General features: G+C 36.4%; 1 protein-coding gene across 2 annotated transcripts in view; it reads left to right on the top strand.

Annotated features, from left to right (window-relative positions):
* Positions 1–10,248: 10,248 nt before the first annotated feature.
* The window catches only part of polr3a (polymerase (RNA) III (DNA directed) polypeptide A), a 39,539-nt gene continuing 29,317 nt past the window's right edge, over positions 10,249–20,470 (top strand). Inside the window, exons 1-9 of one of the 2 annotated variants that reach the window (XM_081393684.1) lie at positions 10,249–10,457; positions 10,626–10,761; positions 10,857–10,994; positions 12,641–12,812; positions 13,793–13,947; positions 15,833–16,072; positions 17,441–17,603; positions 19,102–19,238; positions 20,246–20,349. In XM_081393684.1, coding sequence (XP_081249810.1) covers positions 10,414–10,457; positions 10,626–10,761; positions 10,857–10,994; positions 12,641–12,812; positions 13,793–13,947; positions 15,833–16,072; positions 17,441–17,603; positions 19,102–19,238; positions 20,246–20,349 — 1,289 coding nt within the window. In that variant the 5' untranslated portion in view covers positions 10,249–10,413. The remainder of the gene's footprint in view (positions 10,458–10,625; positions 10,762–10,856; positions 10,995–12,640; positions 12,813–13,792; positions 13,948–15,832; positions 16,073–17,440; positions 17,604–19,101; positions 19,239–20,245; positions 20,350–20,470) is intronic. The other variant, XM_081393685.1, reaches the window with a different exon arrangement.

The raw sequence follows: 20,470 nt of genomic DNA, 5'->3' as shown, positions 1-20,470 counted from the left end.
TTGAATAAATTCTGTTTTTATGAATAAATGCTGTTAACGTTTTACTCATCAATGAATCCTGAAAAAAGTATTCCAAAAATATATATTAAACAGCACAACTGTTTCTATCATTGATAATAACTGAGTATCAAATCATCATATTAGAATGATTTCTGAAGGATCATAAGACACCAAAGACTGGAGTACTTGCTGATGAAAATTAGGCTTTGCATCACAAAAATAAATTACATTTTAAAATATATTAAAAAAGAGAACCATTATTTCAAATTGTAATAATATTTCATAATATTACTGTTTTTTGTTTTTGTTTTTAACTGCAGGCTTGATGAGCATAAGACTTCTTTCAAAAACATTAAAAAACGTTTCCAAACTTTTGACTGGTACTGTATAGTAAAGTGTAATTTATTCCTGTGATCAAAGCTGAATGTTCAGCATCATTACTCCAGTCTTCAGTGTCACATGATCCTTCAGAAATCACTCTAATATGATGATTTGCTGCTCAAGAAACATGTATTACTATTATTATCAATGTTGTGCAAATTTTTTTTCCAGGATTCTTTGATGAATAGAAAGTTCCAATAAACATTTATTTAAAATAAATTTTAATTTAATAACAATTTAATTAAAATTTTATCTTTTATAAAATATGGGTAAGGGTGTGTCTGTATAGTGTGCTGTTTTACAGGCTGAAGTGAGTGATCCTCGCACTGCTCCGGACTCCGTTTTTTGCGGTTCCCCGGAGTAAAGCTCAGAGTAACAAAGAACATATTTGAGATCCGCGGCAGCAGCAGCCTGACTGGGCGTGACGTCAGGGAGACACACACACACACACACACACACACACACACGTTGTGTTTTCATGTTTTATGGGGACTTCCCATAGACGTAACGATTTGTATACTGTACAAACTGTATATTATGTCCCCTTACACTAACCAGACCCCTAAACCTCACACTCAAACACACACACACGCGCACGCACGCACGCACACACGCGTTGTATTTTCATGTTTTATGGGGACTTCCCATTGACATAACGATTTTTATACTGTACAAACTGTATATTATGACCCCTAAACCTCACACACACACACACACACACACACACACACACACAATTTGCATTAAATCTTGACAGGTTTATGTACCAGGAATGAAGATTTCAGTTCAAGTTAAGGCTTATTTCCATTGTGGTCCTTAACAATGTAACATCAGTGACACTTGGTGCTATTATATATATATATATATATATATATATATATATATATATAAACAGGCATGTTTCCAGCCACTGTGTGCATGTGTGCATGAAAGCAGGACTGAACAATAAGGGTCATGAGTTGTGTTAAAGGTCACCATCTGCATTGATTTCTGCCCGTCTCCACTTATCTGCACATGCAGCCTTTCTGCTATCTTCACATATGCAAATACACACAAGCCCGTGGCCTGGGGGTGTTACGGACAGGGACACACACACACCGAACGACTTCCTCAGCCCGTCTGAAGACGTGAGACGCGTTCAGGCCGCTCACACCACTGTTCTTTAAGCATGAGGTTTCACAAATGCAGGTTCGAGTTGAATCAAGCTATATATGCATCTGCATTAAGGTTAAAAGAAAAGTTTGACATCTGAAAATGATAATTTGGTCATTTACTCGCCCTCATTTTTGTTCCAAACCCATACGGCTTTCTTTCTTTTGATGTACACAAAGATGTTAGAGCAGAATGAGATCCAACGAGACTTTCAGACAAAAAAGCACCATAAAGTATCACAAAAATTGCCTTCCATAGTAACAAACATTCTGCTTAACATCTCATTTCATGTTTCACAGGAGAAATCACGGTGAGAAACTGCTAATTTTTGAGTGAACTATCCCTTTAAATGCCTTGGTTTGATCTGAAGTGTGCGTGTATACAGTAGATTAGCATATGATTTGCATGCAGATGCACTTATAGAAGCACATTTGTGTAGTTGCTCAGGTGTGGCCGAGCAGATTCAAACATGTGGGTTCATCAAAGGGCCATTTAATCACGTGACCTGAATCGATTAATTAAATGTCAGAGTAACTCTCTCTCTCACACTGAAGCCGATAGCATGCAAACACACACTCGTGTTTCCTCTTCTGCTGTTTTTTATAGCCTGCAGCTCCTGATCTCACAGATTGCTGTGTGAACATAAACGGCGTTATGAATATTATCACATGCAGGTGTGCTGAGCTCTAATGAGCGATAACGTGCCACACACACACACACACCACAGGAAACAGAAACTGATGCCTTCCTCTGGTGCTCCATATGCTGAGCTCTGATTGGCTGCTGACAGAGCGACATCATATGCATGAAGATAACATGCTAAACCACTTCTGCACACTGACCCTTCAGAAACCACAGACACAATGATGTTTTAAGACATTATGGTTGCTAAATAAATAAATCGGTGCATTTACTGCGCGTCAGTGTGCAGATCTTCTTTCTTAACGCTTCAATGTTGTTTTACAGATTACTTAAAGGAACAATATGTAACTTTTTTGCTTTAAAAATAGCAAAAATCGCTATATCTATGTTATATATTTGTTTTAGTTGTGTACTTACATTATCCCGACTGTTTCCAACAACTTTCAAACCAGGAGAAATTTGTAATTTAATTCGAAGACACGGACCGTTTCTTTATTTCCGTTTTGTCGCCGCCAATGCCGTCATATCCGCGTTGTCCCTGGTTTCTGCTCGTGCTGCCATGGCAACCAGAGCCGTCTGATAGTAACCAAAGCGACTGACGCGGACAACCCTGTAGTTCGCAATGTCGATTTTCACGCTGTTGTTGTTTCGTTCAAACATTACGGACCATGGCAAGCAGACTTTGGATAAAAAAGGAGAACTAAAACGAGAATCAATATCAGCGCGGCGTTTTCGAGATGCCGAGAGCTGCCATAAACGAGAGCTCCACGTCCGAGACTTCAACCGCTCCTACATGTACTTTATTAAACAGGTGAGCACATTTACATAAAACTAATCAATGTTTTATAGTTCAACAATGATAAAATGTTAGAATATGATCTGTATGTTATTCTAATGTTGATCTAGCTGCTAGTCTCATACAGACAGACTAACACATACATTTCAACACATTCAAATGCAGTTTAGTGTGATAGTGTAACTTAATGTATATATATATATATATATATATATATAATATATATCCGCGGGACTCGCGTCGCGTGTGGAGCTGATAGCTGTCTCTTAGCAATCCCGAACTGCTTCATATCACAGTCATGATAAAAGCATCGATGTATTCAGTCATCCATAAACATTATTAGATCGGCCGGCTTGACGTTGACGACAAGATCCATAATTCTTAGCAAATGTTGCGTCATCAATCTACGCCTTTGTTATTGTAAATAGGTTAGCGACCCCTAGTGGCGAAAAATGCCATACTGTACGTTTAAAGGAACACTCCACCGTTTTTTGAAATAGGGCTTATTCACCATCTTTCCTACATTTAGATAGGTGGGCAAACGCATTTTTGTCCTAAGTGCATGCATTGTTTTAGTTTGGAAGCGCCACCGCTAGCTTAGCTTAGCATAATGAATGGAATCCTTTGTTGCCAGCTAGCATGTCATGAGTAAAAGTGATAAAAAAAAATAAAAATTGCACCCAAGTAATAGTGCTTCGCCTCAATATAGTCCCAAGTCAATATTTGCCTAGGAAATCGCCTAGTCTTAATCTGCATCGCTATTTGTACTCGGCCACAATAAGTAATTCGTTTTTAAAAAAAAATGTTATCACATGCATTGAGACAAAAATGCGTTTGCCCACCTATCTAAATGTAGGAAAGAAGGTGAATAAGCCCTATTTCAAAAAACGGTGGAGTTTTCCTTTAAGCCATACTGAACAGAATACACATAACTACTGAATTACACATAAGTACTAAATACGTTTACTACTGTACATAACGATACCCTCATGTCACGATACTGAACTCACGATATGATATTATTGCGATACTCCAAGACATATAATAAAATGTACTGTTGATTAAAATGCTAAATATGTTTTACATTGTGTGTGTAAATGAATAGTCTTGGACTTGGTGCTGGAAACCCAAAGCACAGGACAATAGAGACACAAGAATAAACATATTCATGAATCTGAAGCTGAAAATACTGAATTATTTTAGACGAATGTTTTCACTAGATATATTTAAAATAATGTAGGCCACTTTTTACTAGTAACATCAGACATCTGACATTAATTATACACAAATATTCCCCGCATTATTATATTATTCAACTTTATATATCGCAATTTAATGTAGTACTGACACTAAAACTCTGTAAACTTGAATTTTTGAACTATACACAATTCATATTGTCACTATCCATGATAGATATTGTTGCGTTTTTGTTTTGCGATATATTGTTACACGATATATTGTTACACACCCCAACTACATACTCTATTTTTAAATAGTAAGTGAAGCAGTTGCAATTAATGCTAATGTTATTCCACTTAAACAGAAAATGCACTGTATGTGTTTACTGTGTAGTCATTAAGTAGATTTTCTTAATGAACCCTAAATGCATTCTAATAATCACTGGTATAATGAACATTGACATTACGCATATGATTATTTTTTAATTAAGCCTAAATCCGAGTGATCCTCCTTCTCTCTCGTCTCTGTTTCTTTAGCTTCAGGACACACAGCTTAACAGACACTAGCTAAAGCTTAAACGCTAACATATGCCACTGACTCTTCACACACTGACCTTAATCCGCTGCACAGGATTGGTGTCCTTCAGTAATGACATTACCTGAAACACACACACAGGTGTCTAGGTCATGTCTTGTGATATATATACTTGAATGCATGTACTGTAATCATGATTCATTACAGGAATAAAAGCATCTGTTTTGTGATGCTTCAAAAGCATCAAAATGCGTAAAAAAAATCTGCAAAAAATCTCATTGCTATTATTTTAATTTTAAATTAATTATAAATTTTTTTACAAAATTTTAGCTTTACAAAAATACTGTATTAATAATGTCTTAAATATAATTTTTATATCTTGACTTATTGACCATACAAAAATAAACTGTATGTGTACAAAAACCTAATTTTATTAATTAAATTTGCGGCTCTATTTATTGGAAAAGACTACAAGATATTGATTTGTTTTTTTGTTTTTGTTTTTGTGCAGTGAAGTGTTGATGTAAAGCATTGGGCAGAACTGCATTGCTGTCTGAAAGCATCATTAGTTACCTTACACACACACACACACACACACACACACATACACACACACACACACACGCAGGGTATTGTGATGGAGCAGTAATGGTCAGATGGCCCTCGTGATAAAAGACTTTTTATAACAATCCTCTGCATTTCATATTTCTGACCTCTCCTTCAACTCCAGTACTGACTCATTTTTCACACACACACACACACACACACACACACACACACACACACACACACACACACACACACACACACACACACACACACACACACACACACACATTTTATTTATTCATCATTTCATCCTCAGAACGGGATTTGCACAAAGATCAAACCCAAACAAGACTTGCAAGACTCTCGAAAACCAACAACCAAATAAATATTCACAGGAGCACAAAACATAAAACATTCTCCTTACACAGTTTTAAAATGCGATTACAGTAGATCATTACACGATGATGGTGGATAAAAGCACATTAATGAGACTCGGCATCCGGTTAGTCAGCTGTTAACTTAACCAAAGCTTCCTTAATCTCAACAGACGCCATAAACAAACTACAGATGAATAAATCATTGCACGTTCATGTTACGGAGATTGAAATCGAATTATTCCACACTGAAAACATCTTTTAGTCTCTCAGCTGGACCCCATTAGCTTCATCTATTCCACAGCATCAGATGATCCTTCAGATATTAACAGATGCTGCTTGACAAGAGCTTTCCTGGGCGTTTTGAAAGGTTTTTAAAAGCCTGGGCGCGTAAATCCTTTAACAGATTTACAGAGTCAGACTCTGAACTTGAACTTGAAGATGAAATCACATTCTGTTGAAATCTACAGTCCAATTACAAAAAAAAAAGCACAGTAAGAACTGAAGACCAATGAGTTTGGTGCATAATAAGCTTAAACGCTCCATGAGGAATTAATATAGTAATTAAATTATTTTTATTTTAACAAAATTTTACTTAGTTAATAGTCTGAACGGGTTAAGGATTCTGTTACAAATGCAAGTTTGTAGGGTAGAAGTATGCAGACTATAAATATCCTAAAGTCCTGTGGTGAAAATCCAGCTTTTAATGTTGTTTATGTGTCTATGTGGTGTTTTTAATACGCTTTAAGACAAACCATGTGTAAATTCATAAGTCGACAGCATTGCTGAGTATTTCCTCCTTAAAACTGCAGTGAACCAAAGACAGTCTCAAAAACACGCTTTGAAATCGCTGGTGTTTCTGACGTCACAAACTACCTTGTAACCAATCAGATCAACGTGTGATCGTCAACCAGTGGATCCCTGAGCTGAGTGAGTGAGTGGAGGCGGGGCTCATTTGCATATTCCGCGCATACTAAATGAGGCAAGGGTGTCGAGTTACAATCAAGCTGTTTGAAAGGCATAAAAAAAGTTTAAATATGTAATTTTGGTGATCAAAGATGAGTTTTAAGGGATTAAATAATTGACTACAGGGGGACTTTAACAACTTAAAATATAGAAATCTGCATTTACAATAAACTATGGTAAAATTGATTTACATCTCTCGACAGAAAGGTTTTCGCAGGTTTTAATAAAATGTTATTTAACCCTTTAAAGCCGCATGTATCATATTTGATACACGAGTTTCTAAGACATATACTGAATCAGTGAGAGCAATACTTTCTTTGAAAACCTGTTGTATCTATTTTGATACGTGTATTCTGCCATCTTGTGGAATTTCACTGTACTGCAGGCAGTAGAGGGGTGATTTTTTAGCTTTTCAAATTGGCGGCTGCGAGTTGAATCAAGCTAGACGCTTTCGGCAGGAAAATAAAGGCTAATTTCAAGTTGTTAAGGTAAAAAATAATATTGGATTTCGCCTGATATAATTAATTTAACACTTTCTGAATTGAAATAATGCATAATTACTTAATAATTTAATCGTTAAATTACGAGTAAATCGTGTTGGAAATTGTGTATCAAATTTGATACAACAGGTATTAATGGAACATAAAGCAGTCTAAACAGTAATGTCAAATGTAGTAATGTTATTTTATGACTACCACAATGCAAACACACAATATTGGGATGATTCAATTAATGGCAATTAATGACTGAAATGACATAACCCTCTGGGATTCTTCGCCCGAAAACGGGCGAATACTTGAACGTTTCAAATTGTTACATTTTTTTTGCTTCATTGGATGGGGGTGAAATTTGGTGACTTTTGTTTTATTACCTATATGAACACACAAAAAAAATCAAGGAGATGATTCTGATATGGTAAAGGGTCGTAAAAAAAAGTCACACTTAGCTTCCTCCCGCCCGAAAACGGGCGACGAATGGGAAATATGAAAAAATAGGAAAACTCAGAGAAACTTTTGGTGGTACAAGCTACAGATCAGCCACTGTGCTGAAAAAAAGTGTAATAACTCCAAAACTATAGCAAGGAGAGTCAAAAGGTAGGTATCGTTTGAAAGAACTCTTTTTACATTTTTTGAAAATATAAATTACATTACATTTGGACATTGTCCTGCCAAGAAACGGCGGATAAAAGACAATATATATATATAATTTTTATTATGATTTTGCATATATTTCTTATTTGTCATGTAATAACTCAGGAAGGAAATAAGGTAGGAGGAAAATTCTTTTTTAGTGAAGTCCCCCTATGTTAGCTGCATCTGGATAAAAAAAAATTTTTTTTAGATAAAGCAATCAAAAATTACAGCATTTTGAAAAGAGATAGCCTTTTTGTACAGTCTTTGACACCCCCTCATGGGCAATTTTTTCTCCATGAAGAATATCTTGTCATAAAAGCAATAGATTATGTTAATTTTGGGCTCATTTTAATTGTAATAATATGCTGTAAAAAATGAAGTGCCATTTTCAATTATCTGAGAATGTTTCATGAGCTGTATGATGGTTTTGACACATTGCAGTACATTATTTTATAGATTATGAAAAAAAAAGAAATTCTATTTATCAGCAAATAACTCAGCAATACTTAAAGAGTTTTTCAAAGTGGATACATTCGCTGTAAAGTTCAGACTCTAAGCTTTCAAATGACAACTTTGTGTTAATCAAGGCAAGATTTTTGAAAAATATGGTAATGAATATTTTCGCAGCTAGGTGGCGCCTGCTGGCGGTACACTTGGTTTTAGAGGGATTACTCAGCACTCGTTTGGAATTAATAAATGTAATTAGATGCATTAAAAAGCTGAGATCCTAAGCTTTAAAATGATATATAATTTGTGTTGTTCCATTCAGTGGTTGCTTAGTAATTTAAAAAAATCTTTCCAAATGGGAATAAATCAAATAAATAAATAAAAAAGCTATAGGCCGCCTAAAGCTATAGGCCGCCAAAGTGCATCTTTGCACTTTGTTGGTGCAAAGATGCAAGCATTGCACCAACAATCACTTCTCACATGTGTACTGTGAGAAGTGTAAGGTGCATCTTTGCCTGAACAAAGACAGAAACTGCTATGTTTTCAAACTGTTAAAGGCATAATAGATTTTTTGTTTCTAAAATCTACACTGTTGTAAGCAAAACGTTCCACAAAAGCCTGATGTATCAAATGTGATACAAAAAATATATCATAAAAAAATGAGTTGGCAAAAAATTTTTTTTTATATTTTGATTCAAGGCTTAATAAACATCTAATTTCCAAAAATATATAATTTTCTGCCATTTTTTTAATGTGTCAGGCTTTAAAGGGTTAATAACAGTAGTTATAATAAGCATATTTACAGTAAATGCCTCAGGCTTGCATAGTATCGTCAACTCACTCAGATGTAACGTTAGGCCAGTAAGAGCTGTACATGATGCAAACCTCACTCCCCTAACCTTAACAGATGCGTTAGCGACTGATGCTAGCGGTTGTGGTCTTTAGCATCCTTGTTAGCATGCCAGAGATGCAGGTTCGAGTCCAGCTCGGGTTGATTAGGCCCCACAAAACTAACTTCTGCTGTAAACAAACCACAATCAAACAGCGCCACCTATTGGCAAACCAATAGATATAATACAGCTGGAATCAGAATCATAACATTATCATGAGAGCCAACAATATGCCAAATATAAAATAGATTACAAGCTAGAGCAGGTTTTTTAATAACTTTGTTTGTAGTTGTACACTCACGATTGTTGTGATGGTCTCATCAGATCGTCGAGTTGTTCCACCACTGGGGAATAGAGAGGATGAAGGGTATGGCGACTTTGTGGTTCGTTATGAAGGAACAACTGCTGACGCAATATTCACGTGTATTAAGTTAGAAGGCTGTATTTCCAGTCACTTTTTCAGTCCTGAAGACCAACAACATCAAAGTCTCTAAGATTCATCATCTCCAGAGGCGGCAGTGAGTGACACGAGCTTGAGCCGAGCGCGAGCGACTAACGGCTTTTTCTCTTTTAAGCGGCAAACGAGTGGCGGCAACCGCCATTAAGTTACCCAGCTTTACTGAAAATAAGGTACTGGGCCTAGCTCAAATGTGTCCTCTAGATATTTCACGTAATATATCAGCGAGGGCATTTGACCCTCAGGTAGCCTATTTTATAAATTATATTTTACAAAATGTAATTATGAACACACAAGGACCTGTTTCTTGAACATGAGGTGAAATTACTTGTCGATTTTGCTACAGAATTGCAGGCTGCAGGTGTTCATTAGTGTCAAACAGAGTTTGTTTATACAAATCAGATATTGAATAAATTAATAACATCTCCGGTGCTCATTATTAGTCTCATTGAAAATAATTCTAAAATATCCATGTACTGCATCTTTCAGTTTATAAATAAAAGAGCAGTGACATCTAGTGGCCGTGTTTAAAAATACAAACGTCCACCACCATGTCGCTTCGAACCTTTCAAAACATACTGAAATAACCTCCAAAATGTATATAATTCACACGCATTCAAATGTAACTGCTTCTAATCCAAATATACATTTTTATAACAAGACTTCGAATAAGAATGTATCCTATTTTTCAGAGCGCTCCCCGTCGGCAGGGGTCGCTGTGCGCAGATGAGACGCCGGCGACGCGCTCAGTCTTCATGAGAGGCTCATGGACGCGCACGCAGCGTCGTCAAAGTAAGCAGTGCTGCATGTGGCAGAAGGATCAGACGAAACCTTCATTAAACGCTGGAGTGTAGGCATATATCACCATAAATATATTATTTTCACACGCTGACTGCGTGAACGCGCCGCAGTCATGGTGAAGGAGCAGTTTAGAGAGACGGATGTGGCCAAAAAGATGTAAGTTTGTGGGTTGCATGCAGGATAAACACGTTTCATCAGAACTTTACACACAGATATCATGTCTGTTGAACTGTCCTCTTTGTGCGTATGACTTTGTTCATGCATGTAAAAGTTGTTCATGCATGTAATGAGTAATATTGATGTTTGGTTCTCTGGCTTTATCAGAAGTCACATCTGTTTTGGCATGAAATCAGCAGAACAGATGAGACAACAGGCTCATATTCAGGTGGTCAGCAAGAACCTGTACAGCCAGGACACCAGCCACACACCACTGCAGTATGGAGTCCTGGACCACCGCATGGTGACACCGCTAATACACACACTACACTCTTAATACAACAGAAACATGGTTTGTTAGATGATTAAACAAGGCTTGATCATCTCTCATGTGTTCAGGGTACCAGCGAGAAGGACAGGCCGTGTGAAACCTGTGGGAAGAACCTTGCGGACTGTCTCGGACACTATGGATATCTGGATCTGGAGCTGCCCTGCTTCCACATCGGATACTTCAAAGCTATTGTGGGGATCCTACAGGTGAGATCATCACAACGTGTCTTTAAAGGGATAGTTCACCCAAAAATGAAAACTCTGTCAGTAATTAAGTACTCTCCCTCATGTTGTTCCAACCCCGTAAGTCTTTCGTCCGTCTTCAGAACACAAATTAAGATATTTTTGATTAAATCTGAGAGCTGGATCACTGCTTCATAGGCTCTTCTATGTAATCGAGATCTGCCATCCCAGAAAGTTAGTAAAGACATCGCTAAAATAGTCCAAGGAACTACAGCGGCTCAACCTTAAGTTTATCAAGTGACGAGAATACTTTTTGTGCGCAAAAACAAAACAAAAATAAAGACTTTATTCCACTATACATTTCTTCTGTGTTTCTCTGAGTGAGTTCACGTAGTTCACGTCAGAACGGAGGCTCACGATTGGCCAGCATCACACACATGACCAGCGTCGGCCAATAGTGAGCCTCCATTCTGACGTACAACCAGAAGCACTGCGCTGTTACGCTACGTGAACTCACTCAGAGAAACACACAGAAGAAAATGAATAGTTGAATAAAGTAAAATAAATAGTTGAATAAATATCTTAATTTGTGTTCTGAAGATGAATGAAAGTCTTACGGGGTCAGAACAACATGAGGGAGAGTAATTACTGACAGAATTTTAATTTTTGGGTGAACTAACCCTTTAACTGCCCCATCCTTTTTGTCTATTATTTTTTAAGTTTGCATGATAATATAAAAATATTAATTCAATATAAAGTATTATAAAAAAAAAACTAATATTATTATATAAATCATATATACTATTAAAAATTAATATATTGCATATTTATATTATGATTTCAGTTGTATTATAAAATATTATATATTGTTGACCTAGAGGTGTAGAAAAAGTAATAACATAAAATACTATACTAACTATAAATATAAATAAAATATGTACTGTATTATAAATTAGTGTATATTATTGACATAAGTATAGAAAAATACAGTATAAATTGTAAAATATATATATATGAACTATAAATGTAAGTAATAATCATATAGTACATAATATTGTATAAATAGAAATAATATAAATGTATAATTTGGTGCAATAATATATAACTTGTAATAAGGCTTATAAGAAGTCAATAATATCAAATGCTATAAAACTAAATATTATGGTTAATAAATAACATTATATTACATACAATTTAATATGTAATATAATACAATATAAATCATAATAATATATTTAATTATAAAATTATTTTTATTTAATTATATTACATGTCTATTTTATTATGAATTATATTGAATTTTTGTTCTCACTTTAGATTAGGGTCCAATTCTCACTATTAACTACGACTTTTGCCTTAATAAACTCCTAATTACTGCTTATTAATAGTTAGTATAGTTGTTAAGTTTAGGTAGTATAGGATTAAGGGATCTAGAATATAATCATGCAGAATATTGGATCAATATGTGCTTTATAAGTTATAATAAACAGCCAATATCCTAGTAATATGCATGATAATAAGCAACTAGTTAATAGTGAGAATTGGACCCTAAACTAAAGCGTCACTGTATTTTTATATTATTAGTATTTATATTGATAGTGTTTGTTATTTTATATTATTGACCTATTATGATAGTTATGCATATCTTGTTTATGTTCTTGTTTGTGCAGATGATCTGTAAGACGTGTTCTCACATCCTTCTCGCCAAAGAGGAAAAGCTTCAGTTTCTGGATTACTTGCGCAGACCTGGACTGGCGTACTTGCAGAAGCGCGGCCTCAAGAAGAAGATCTCGGACAAGTGCAGGAAGAAGACCTTATGCATGAGCTGCAATGCGTTTAACGGTAAAACAGCGGATTGATGAACACTGCACTCCTGCATGATGAAACATTAGGGTTGGGTATCGTTTGAATTTTAACGATTCCGATTCCAATTTCGATTCTTCTTATTGATTCTGATTCTTATCGATTCCTAATTTCAATTCCAATACTGTAAAAAACAACAACAACAAAAAACTTGGATATCATTCACATTTGCGTGACCCTGGACCACAAAACCAGTCACATGGGTAAATTTTTTTAAATTGAGATGTATACACCTTATGAAAGCTGAATAAATAAGTTTTCCATTGATGTATGAGATGCAACTATTGAAAATCTGGAATCTGAGGATGCAAAAAAAATCTAAACATTGATAAAATCTTCTTTAAAGTTGTTCATTTATGTTGGCGATTGTGCTGCATTCACTCACAGAAATAAATGTTTTATATATTTACGGTTGGAAATCTACTAAATATCTTCATGGAACATGATCTTTACTGAATATCCTAATGATTTTTGGCATGAAAGAAAAATCAATAATGTATTGTTGGCTATTGCCACAAATATACCCGTGCGAGTCGAGACTGGTGACGTGATCCAGGGTCACATTTGGTCTTATTGCAAAACATTTAATTGTTTCTGAATATCAACAGAATTCAACAGGCTAGAGAACACTTATGCAAGGAACGCTTGCAAAAACATTTAAAAATTCCATAGAAAATCAACTAGCCAAACTAATATAAATTTCAAGCATTAATAAAGACAAGTAAACATTCAGTAATTAAAAAAGAACAATAGCAACAAATAGATACAACTGAACAAAGATACTATTGATATAAACAGTGTTTTAAGATCTGTATTCAGGTACACACACTGTAATAACACTGAAACACATTAAAATGCTCACAAAGGAATCGATAAGAAGAATTAAAATTAAAATTGTATAACAAGTATCTGATTCCTGACCTCAAGTTTTCTATGAAGCATTGCTCATGTCTCTCCAGGCCCTGTGAAGAAATGTGGCTTGCTGAAGATCATTCATGAAAAGTATAAGACCACGAAGAAAGTCATCGATCCCATGGTGTCGGATTTCCTCCAGTCGTTTGACGTCGCCATTGAACACAACAAAGAAGTGGAGTCACTGCTGGCCAGAGCACAGGTTATTATCCACCAATCAGGAGATAGGAAAGCTGACAGTGCTTGTCCACGCAATGATAGTGTTTTGTAGGGGTTTCTGTGCAGTTGCTCTAGGACTTTGCCTGCATTTTGTTGTTTTATCTGATAGAAGTGAACATGGGGCTGGGACGATACACCTATCTCCCGATTCGATACTATCACGATACTTGAGTGCCGATACGATATGTATTGCAATTTTATTTTTTATTTTAATTATTTTTTTGTATTGTGATCCGATATTGCAATATATTGACTTTTTTTTAGCACTAGACCATTGGGAAAAGTTAAATCATACACTTATACAGACTGTACATGATGTGAAAGATGTAAACTTGACCTGAATGTAATCCTGAATGACCATTGATGTAATCGATTAATGCGTTATTTTAAGCACCAAGTTTTTACCAAAAGCTGATTTACTCCATCGCTATCGTACACATCAGTGTTCATATTTGAACTTTAAACTTTTATCCAAGTACTTCTATGATAATTTGAACTATTGCATCACAGAAATAATGATCCTATGAGGTTGAAAAGACTGTTATGAAGCCGTTTCATGACGACTCTCTCCGGGTCAGCGCCAACACAGATCTGAATGTTGCGATATGATTTTATCAAAGTTTAATAGACAGACGAATTGAAAGATCGCGTGGGTGTTTGAATCGAGATCACAGTCTTTTAAAGATGAATCGTGCAGCTCTATTGTCTTATCTTATTATATTGGGATATTACGTCACTCAACACTGAACGAAAGCAGCTAACTTCTCTCAACCTCATCTACAAGCAAGGACAAAAATAAAGCAATTGAGTTTGAATTAATATCGATTCTGGAATTAAAAAAAACGATTTTAGAATCGGGAAAAAAAAGAAAATCGTGTTAGCTGGGGGAATCGATTTTTTTTCTCCCAGCTCTAGTGCAACATAGCGCAGTTTCTCCGTACTGCGCGTTTCAGACAGCGCTCGAACACCGAATTGATTCTCATTTCGCGTTTACTTGCACTTGAACGGACACATACACACAATTATTTCTAAATGCCCGTCTCGGCAAGTATTTTATGTCATAAGTGAACAGCTGAGAAAGAAACCGGATGTTTGTCAGTTTATTTGGTCTTAAAGTGACGGCAGCCTAATATTCCTGCTGTTGTCTGTGTCATTAATGCTAATAAAACAACACACTACAGCTTTAATAAAGATGAAACTATATTTCATTTCTACATTGAACAAATAGTGTTATTTTACATTTAGGCCTAATTATTAATTTCTATATCTGATACTGTTAGACTTTGTAACTTTTGTTGTTTAGTATTCATCTCTGCTTGTAATTTGTGTATTTGTTCTTATTTAATTACTGACTGTTCACTTGTTTTTAATAATGTTTGAACTTTATCAGTTAGGTTAGTAGTTTTTGATGTAGTATCGAAGTACTGCAAGTGAGCTTTAAGTAATAAATGAAAAGTTAAGTTACATTTACACCCCCCCATATATATATATATATATATGAAGAGTTCTGATGCAAAAGCCTCTAAGTGCCATCTGAAATTTTCTTCTAGAATGATCATTTTTATCAAGCTTGTATATTTAAGTTCAGTAATTTCACTTAAATGACAAATAATAGGTCATTTTCATGGCCATTTAAGTGAATTTACTGAATTTAAATATACAAGCTTGATAAAAATGATCATTCTAGAAGAAAATTTCAGATGGCACTTAGAGGCTTTTGCATCTGAACTCTTCATATATATATATATATATCTTTTTTTCTTTTCTTTTCTTTTTTTTTTGGTGATGATCCGAACCGTGAGTTTTGTGATCATATGCACCACTAACTGAAAGTTTTATATTTCCTCTTCTCGTTCCTTGTCATCCAGGAAAACCTCAATCCTCTGGTCGTGTTGAATCTTTTCCGGAGGATTCCAAACGAGGATATTCCTCTTCTGCTGATGAATTCCGAATCCGGGAAACCAGCTGACCTGATCCTGACGCGCCTGCTAGTGCCGCCCCTGTGCATCCGGCCCTCCGTCGTCAGCGACCTCAAATCAGGCACCAATGAAGATGATCTGACCATGAAGTTAACCGAAATCATCTTCCTCAACGACGTCATCAAGAAGGTACGCAGGTCCTGTTTGAGATGCCAAACAAAAAAACACGGTCCAACAATTATTTAAATGGATCAATCACAATCATTTTGTCCATAGAAATGCATAAATTTTTTATTCTGTACATTTATATCACGAAATTCTAACAATAAATTTTGTTATTTATTGTTAGAAAACAAACGTTTTGACAAACGTGACGTGACAGATCGCTGTGTCTTTTCTTCCACTTTATAACAATTTATATCTCGAAAAACATGCATGAACATCAGAAGGTATGTTGAAAGATACAGTACAACTTACTGAAATCCATATCATGTCTCGTGTAATCACTCAATCTGTGTTTCATCCGCGGAAAGTCGTCAGTAAAACAGCTAGTGAACAATATCACTGAATGTTGCATTTACCTCAGGGAAGTCATCCAGTGTTCACAGTTCGCTAGTAAGCTATAAAACACTAGAGGAGAGCTTATTTACTGTTAAAGGGATACTTCACCGCTGGAAAGATGAATGTGTATTTAAATTGGGTCATTTATGTAGTAGAAATGTGATTATTTTAGAAGTTGGTGCCTTCTAGACTGAGAAAAGCCAGAAAATGTATTTTTGGCTCATGTGGATGAAAGACAACAACTCCCAGAATGCACTTGCTTCGCTGCCCTGAGGACACTCCCAAGCCACGCCCACCGGTTACAGAGGGCAGTGTCGGGAGAAATGATACAGCTAGGCTACTAGTCAACTCGAAACTGAAGAGACGGCGTTTTATCGTGAGATCCCCCTATGGACGGGTTGAAGACATGCGGGACGAGCTCCTCCGACTGGCTGGAGTCTCTCGCCTCTGGACAAAAGAGCCTCTAATGACGATTTTTGCGTCATCTGAGTTTTTTTCCGGACACACAATACATAAATCTCTCGTCTCAGGGAGACATGAGGGAGGGAAGCACGGCCACTCCAAAATATTACTGGGTTTCGGCTGACTCAAAGCTTAATGCTAATCGGTGAAGTATGTAAGTTTGAATAAATCTGCCATGAAGATACGTTTATTGAAACTACCATATGTTCAATAGTTGTAGCAATACAAACATTTCAGCTTTTATTTGAGTGTAAATATTATATCTGGAAAACAATTAGCAGTCGAATATAATAGCTCTGTTGTTGTATAGTGTACCAAATGAGAGGTTCCCTGGATAGTTTGCAGCATTATTTGGGATTATTTTTCAGCAATATTTTTCCTTAAGAAAAATCAAAGAATCGGTATTGTTACCGGCTGATATAAATCTGAATAATCGGCTATCGATACTTTCGGCAGCAAAAAATTTAGTATCAGTGCATCTCTAGTATACGTGACTAGTAAATGTGGCATAACTGTAGTTGTGTACATCCACAGCACCGCATGTCAGGAGCCAAAACCCAGATGATCATGGAGGACTGGGACTTTCTGCAGCTCCAGTGCGCTCTGTACATCAACAGCGAGCTTTCGGGGATCCCGCTCAACATGGCACCCAAGAAATGGACCCGTGGCTTTGTGCAAAGACTCAAGGGAAAACAGGGTATGACCCGCTGAGAGCTCAAGGGCTTTCCCATGAGTCTCTGTGGAAATGCTGGTGTTATATTTTTCCTTGTCCAAATACCCACACATGCGGTCTTTACTCTTGACCACTTGTCTACTTGCATGACGTATTTCCTCTATTTGGCCCAAGCGTTCAAGTAGGCGTGTGTTCAAGCGTGTATAGAACTTTTGATTACTCAATGGGACACACTTTTGGCTGGTGTGTAAGTGTTTAGTGTTTACATAGCTTTTTATTTATTATATTTTCAATACTGTGCATTTTAAAATAAACTTCTACATGTCTGTTCAGTAGTCGCTATGTAACTAACAGAAAATACAAATGTAAAATTGTGGTGCTTCTAATTAAGTGATTAAAGGGGGGGTGAAATGCTCATTTTCACTCAATCTCCTGTTAATCTTGAGTACCTATAGAGTAATATTGCATCCTTCATATCTCCAAAAAGTCTTTTGTTTTATTATATTTTTAATTGAAAGATCGACTGTACCGAGTCTTTCCGGAAAAAAACGAGCGGCTGGAGGCGGGCCGTGTGGGCGAAGCTTAGCTGTGCTAACGCGCCGAGCTAACAACACACAGAGACATTTGTTCAACAGTTTTACTCACCGTTCCAACGCACGACCGCGGACCTTTATCATTGTGACTGCTCGATCCTTAAGCATTAGACGATCTGGGCTTTGTTTATAAAACAATCATCGTCGAAATGCAGGGAACAACAGTCTTACACAACTCCGTTTATGCTCAGGAAAACAAACTCCATCCACGGGTTCCTTAACGCCGGGTTCTTTGGGAATCTGTGCAGGGTTGTCTTGCCCTGGCAACCAAAAACACACTTCTTTGGTGACATTGACTTCCCAAAAGCCGGGCAGGGCGCTTTGATGGCGAACTGCTTTCACTCTCTTGCTCTGGTCTACGAGTGCGCGCGCGCCCGCGATCTTACCGGAGAAGTGCCCTTAGGACCCATATAAGGAAATTCCGCCCTATCTTACGTAAGACAGAGCCATACTCGAAAAAAACTTTCCGAAACTTGTGACAAACCGGAAGGACAATTTTTGGAACAAAAATACTCCTTCAAACGTACAACTTAGTTTTTGAAACTTTGTCCATGTTTAGCATGGGAATCCAACTCTTTACCAGTGTAAAAAACTCAGTATGCATGAAATAGCATTTCACCCCCCCTTTAAAACAGTTGCAAATGTTGTACAAAATAGGCCTAGACTCATCTTTGCACCAATAAAATGTGCAACACTTTGTTTTTACTACCAAATTATATGCATCTAATTAATTTAAATTACAGTGGAATGTTTTCCTCGACATCTCGCGATTTCGGGGCACATGAGTTCCCGAACATAGTGCATGATGGGATACACTTAGCCACGGTATTGGAGTGTGTGTATTTGGACAAGGCTTCAGTCTTCTGCTTTGACATTAGACGCCTCCAGCATCGCTCTCACATCAACTTGCCTGATTTTGCTGTTTCCAGGGCGGTTTCGTGGAAACCTGTCTGGAAAGAGAGTGGATTTCTCCGGCAGAACGGTCATCTCTCCCGACCCAAACCTGAGGATTGATGAGGTCGCTGTACCTGTTCACGTCGCCAAAATCCTCACCTACCCGGAGAAGGTCAGAGCAGTCACTGCTGCGCGTCACAAGGCGCTCACAACTACTCATTTTGACTAGTCAATTAGTTGGTGAAATAATTAACTATATTGGATTTTTTTAGAGGTTTTGTTTTTGTTTTTAATTTTTCTGGATTTAATTATAGGTTTTAATTAAATTTTGATAGTCAAGAAGCATTTATTTATTATATTTATCTTCAATAATGTGGCACTATTAAATGTTTTATTTTTTCTGAAAATTTCTAGATTTATGATTTAATACAAATTTCTAAAAAAAAAAAAAATCCAAAAACAGTGAACAAAAAAAGTTGTAATTTTAAAAAAATAGTTAAAGTCCCTCTGTAGTCAATAATTTTATCCCTTAAAACTCATCTTTGATCACCAAAATGACATATTTAAATTTTTTTCCTTGGAAAAAAAAATTCTTCATGCCTTAAAATATCTTGAATGTACCTCAATACGTTATGAATATGCAAATGAGCCCCGCCTCCACTCACTCACTGTGATCCACTGGTTGACGATCACACGTTGATCTGATTGGTTACAAGGTAGTTTGTGACGTCAGAAACACCAGCGATTTCAAAGCGTGTTTTTGAGACTGTCTTTGGTTCACTGCAGTTTTAAGGAGAAAATACTCAGCAATGGTGTCGACTTATGAATTTAATAATAATAATAATAATAAGTTTAATTTACACATGGTTTGTCTTAAAGCGGATTAAAAACACCACATAGACACATAAACAACATATAACATTTGGATTTTCATCACAGGGGGACTTTTTTGACAAACAAAGTGCTGCACAAGAAGTTACTGTTAAAATAAAAACATGGAAGAATGTTCCTTATATTGATAGCTTGCATACCAGATGTATTCTGGTTTATACACTCAAAAAACCCTGCTTAAAATGCAATGGATGATGGATGGGTCAGTAGTTTGTCATTTTGTGACTAATTGGTGCAAGTATAAAATGCACAATGCAAAGACTTTGGTGTGTGTGTGTTTTCTTATAGGTGAATAAAGCCAACATTGAGATGTTGAGGAAGCTAGTGCGTAGCGGTCCTGATGTTCACCCGGGAGCAAATTTCATTCAACAGAGACACATGCAGATGAAGAGGTCAAATACACTTCTCTCTGCTCAAACATCATCCAAAAATTAATGTTCTGTCATCATTTTCTCTCCCTCATGTCATCGCAAACCCTTTTGACTTTATTACAATACATCATAAAAGCACAGG

The sequence above is a fragment of the Scardinius erythrophthalmus genome, assembly GCF_964197995.2.
Source record: "Scardinius erythrophthalmus genome assembly, chromosome: 18".
Lineage (NCBI taxonomy): Eukaryota > Metazoa > Chordata > Actinopteri > Cypriniformes > Leuciscidae > Scardinius > Scardinius erythrophthalmus.
The sequence above is the reverse complement of the archived record's forward strand: the minus strand, read 5'-3'. Positions and strand labels throughout refer to the sequence as shown.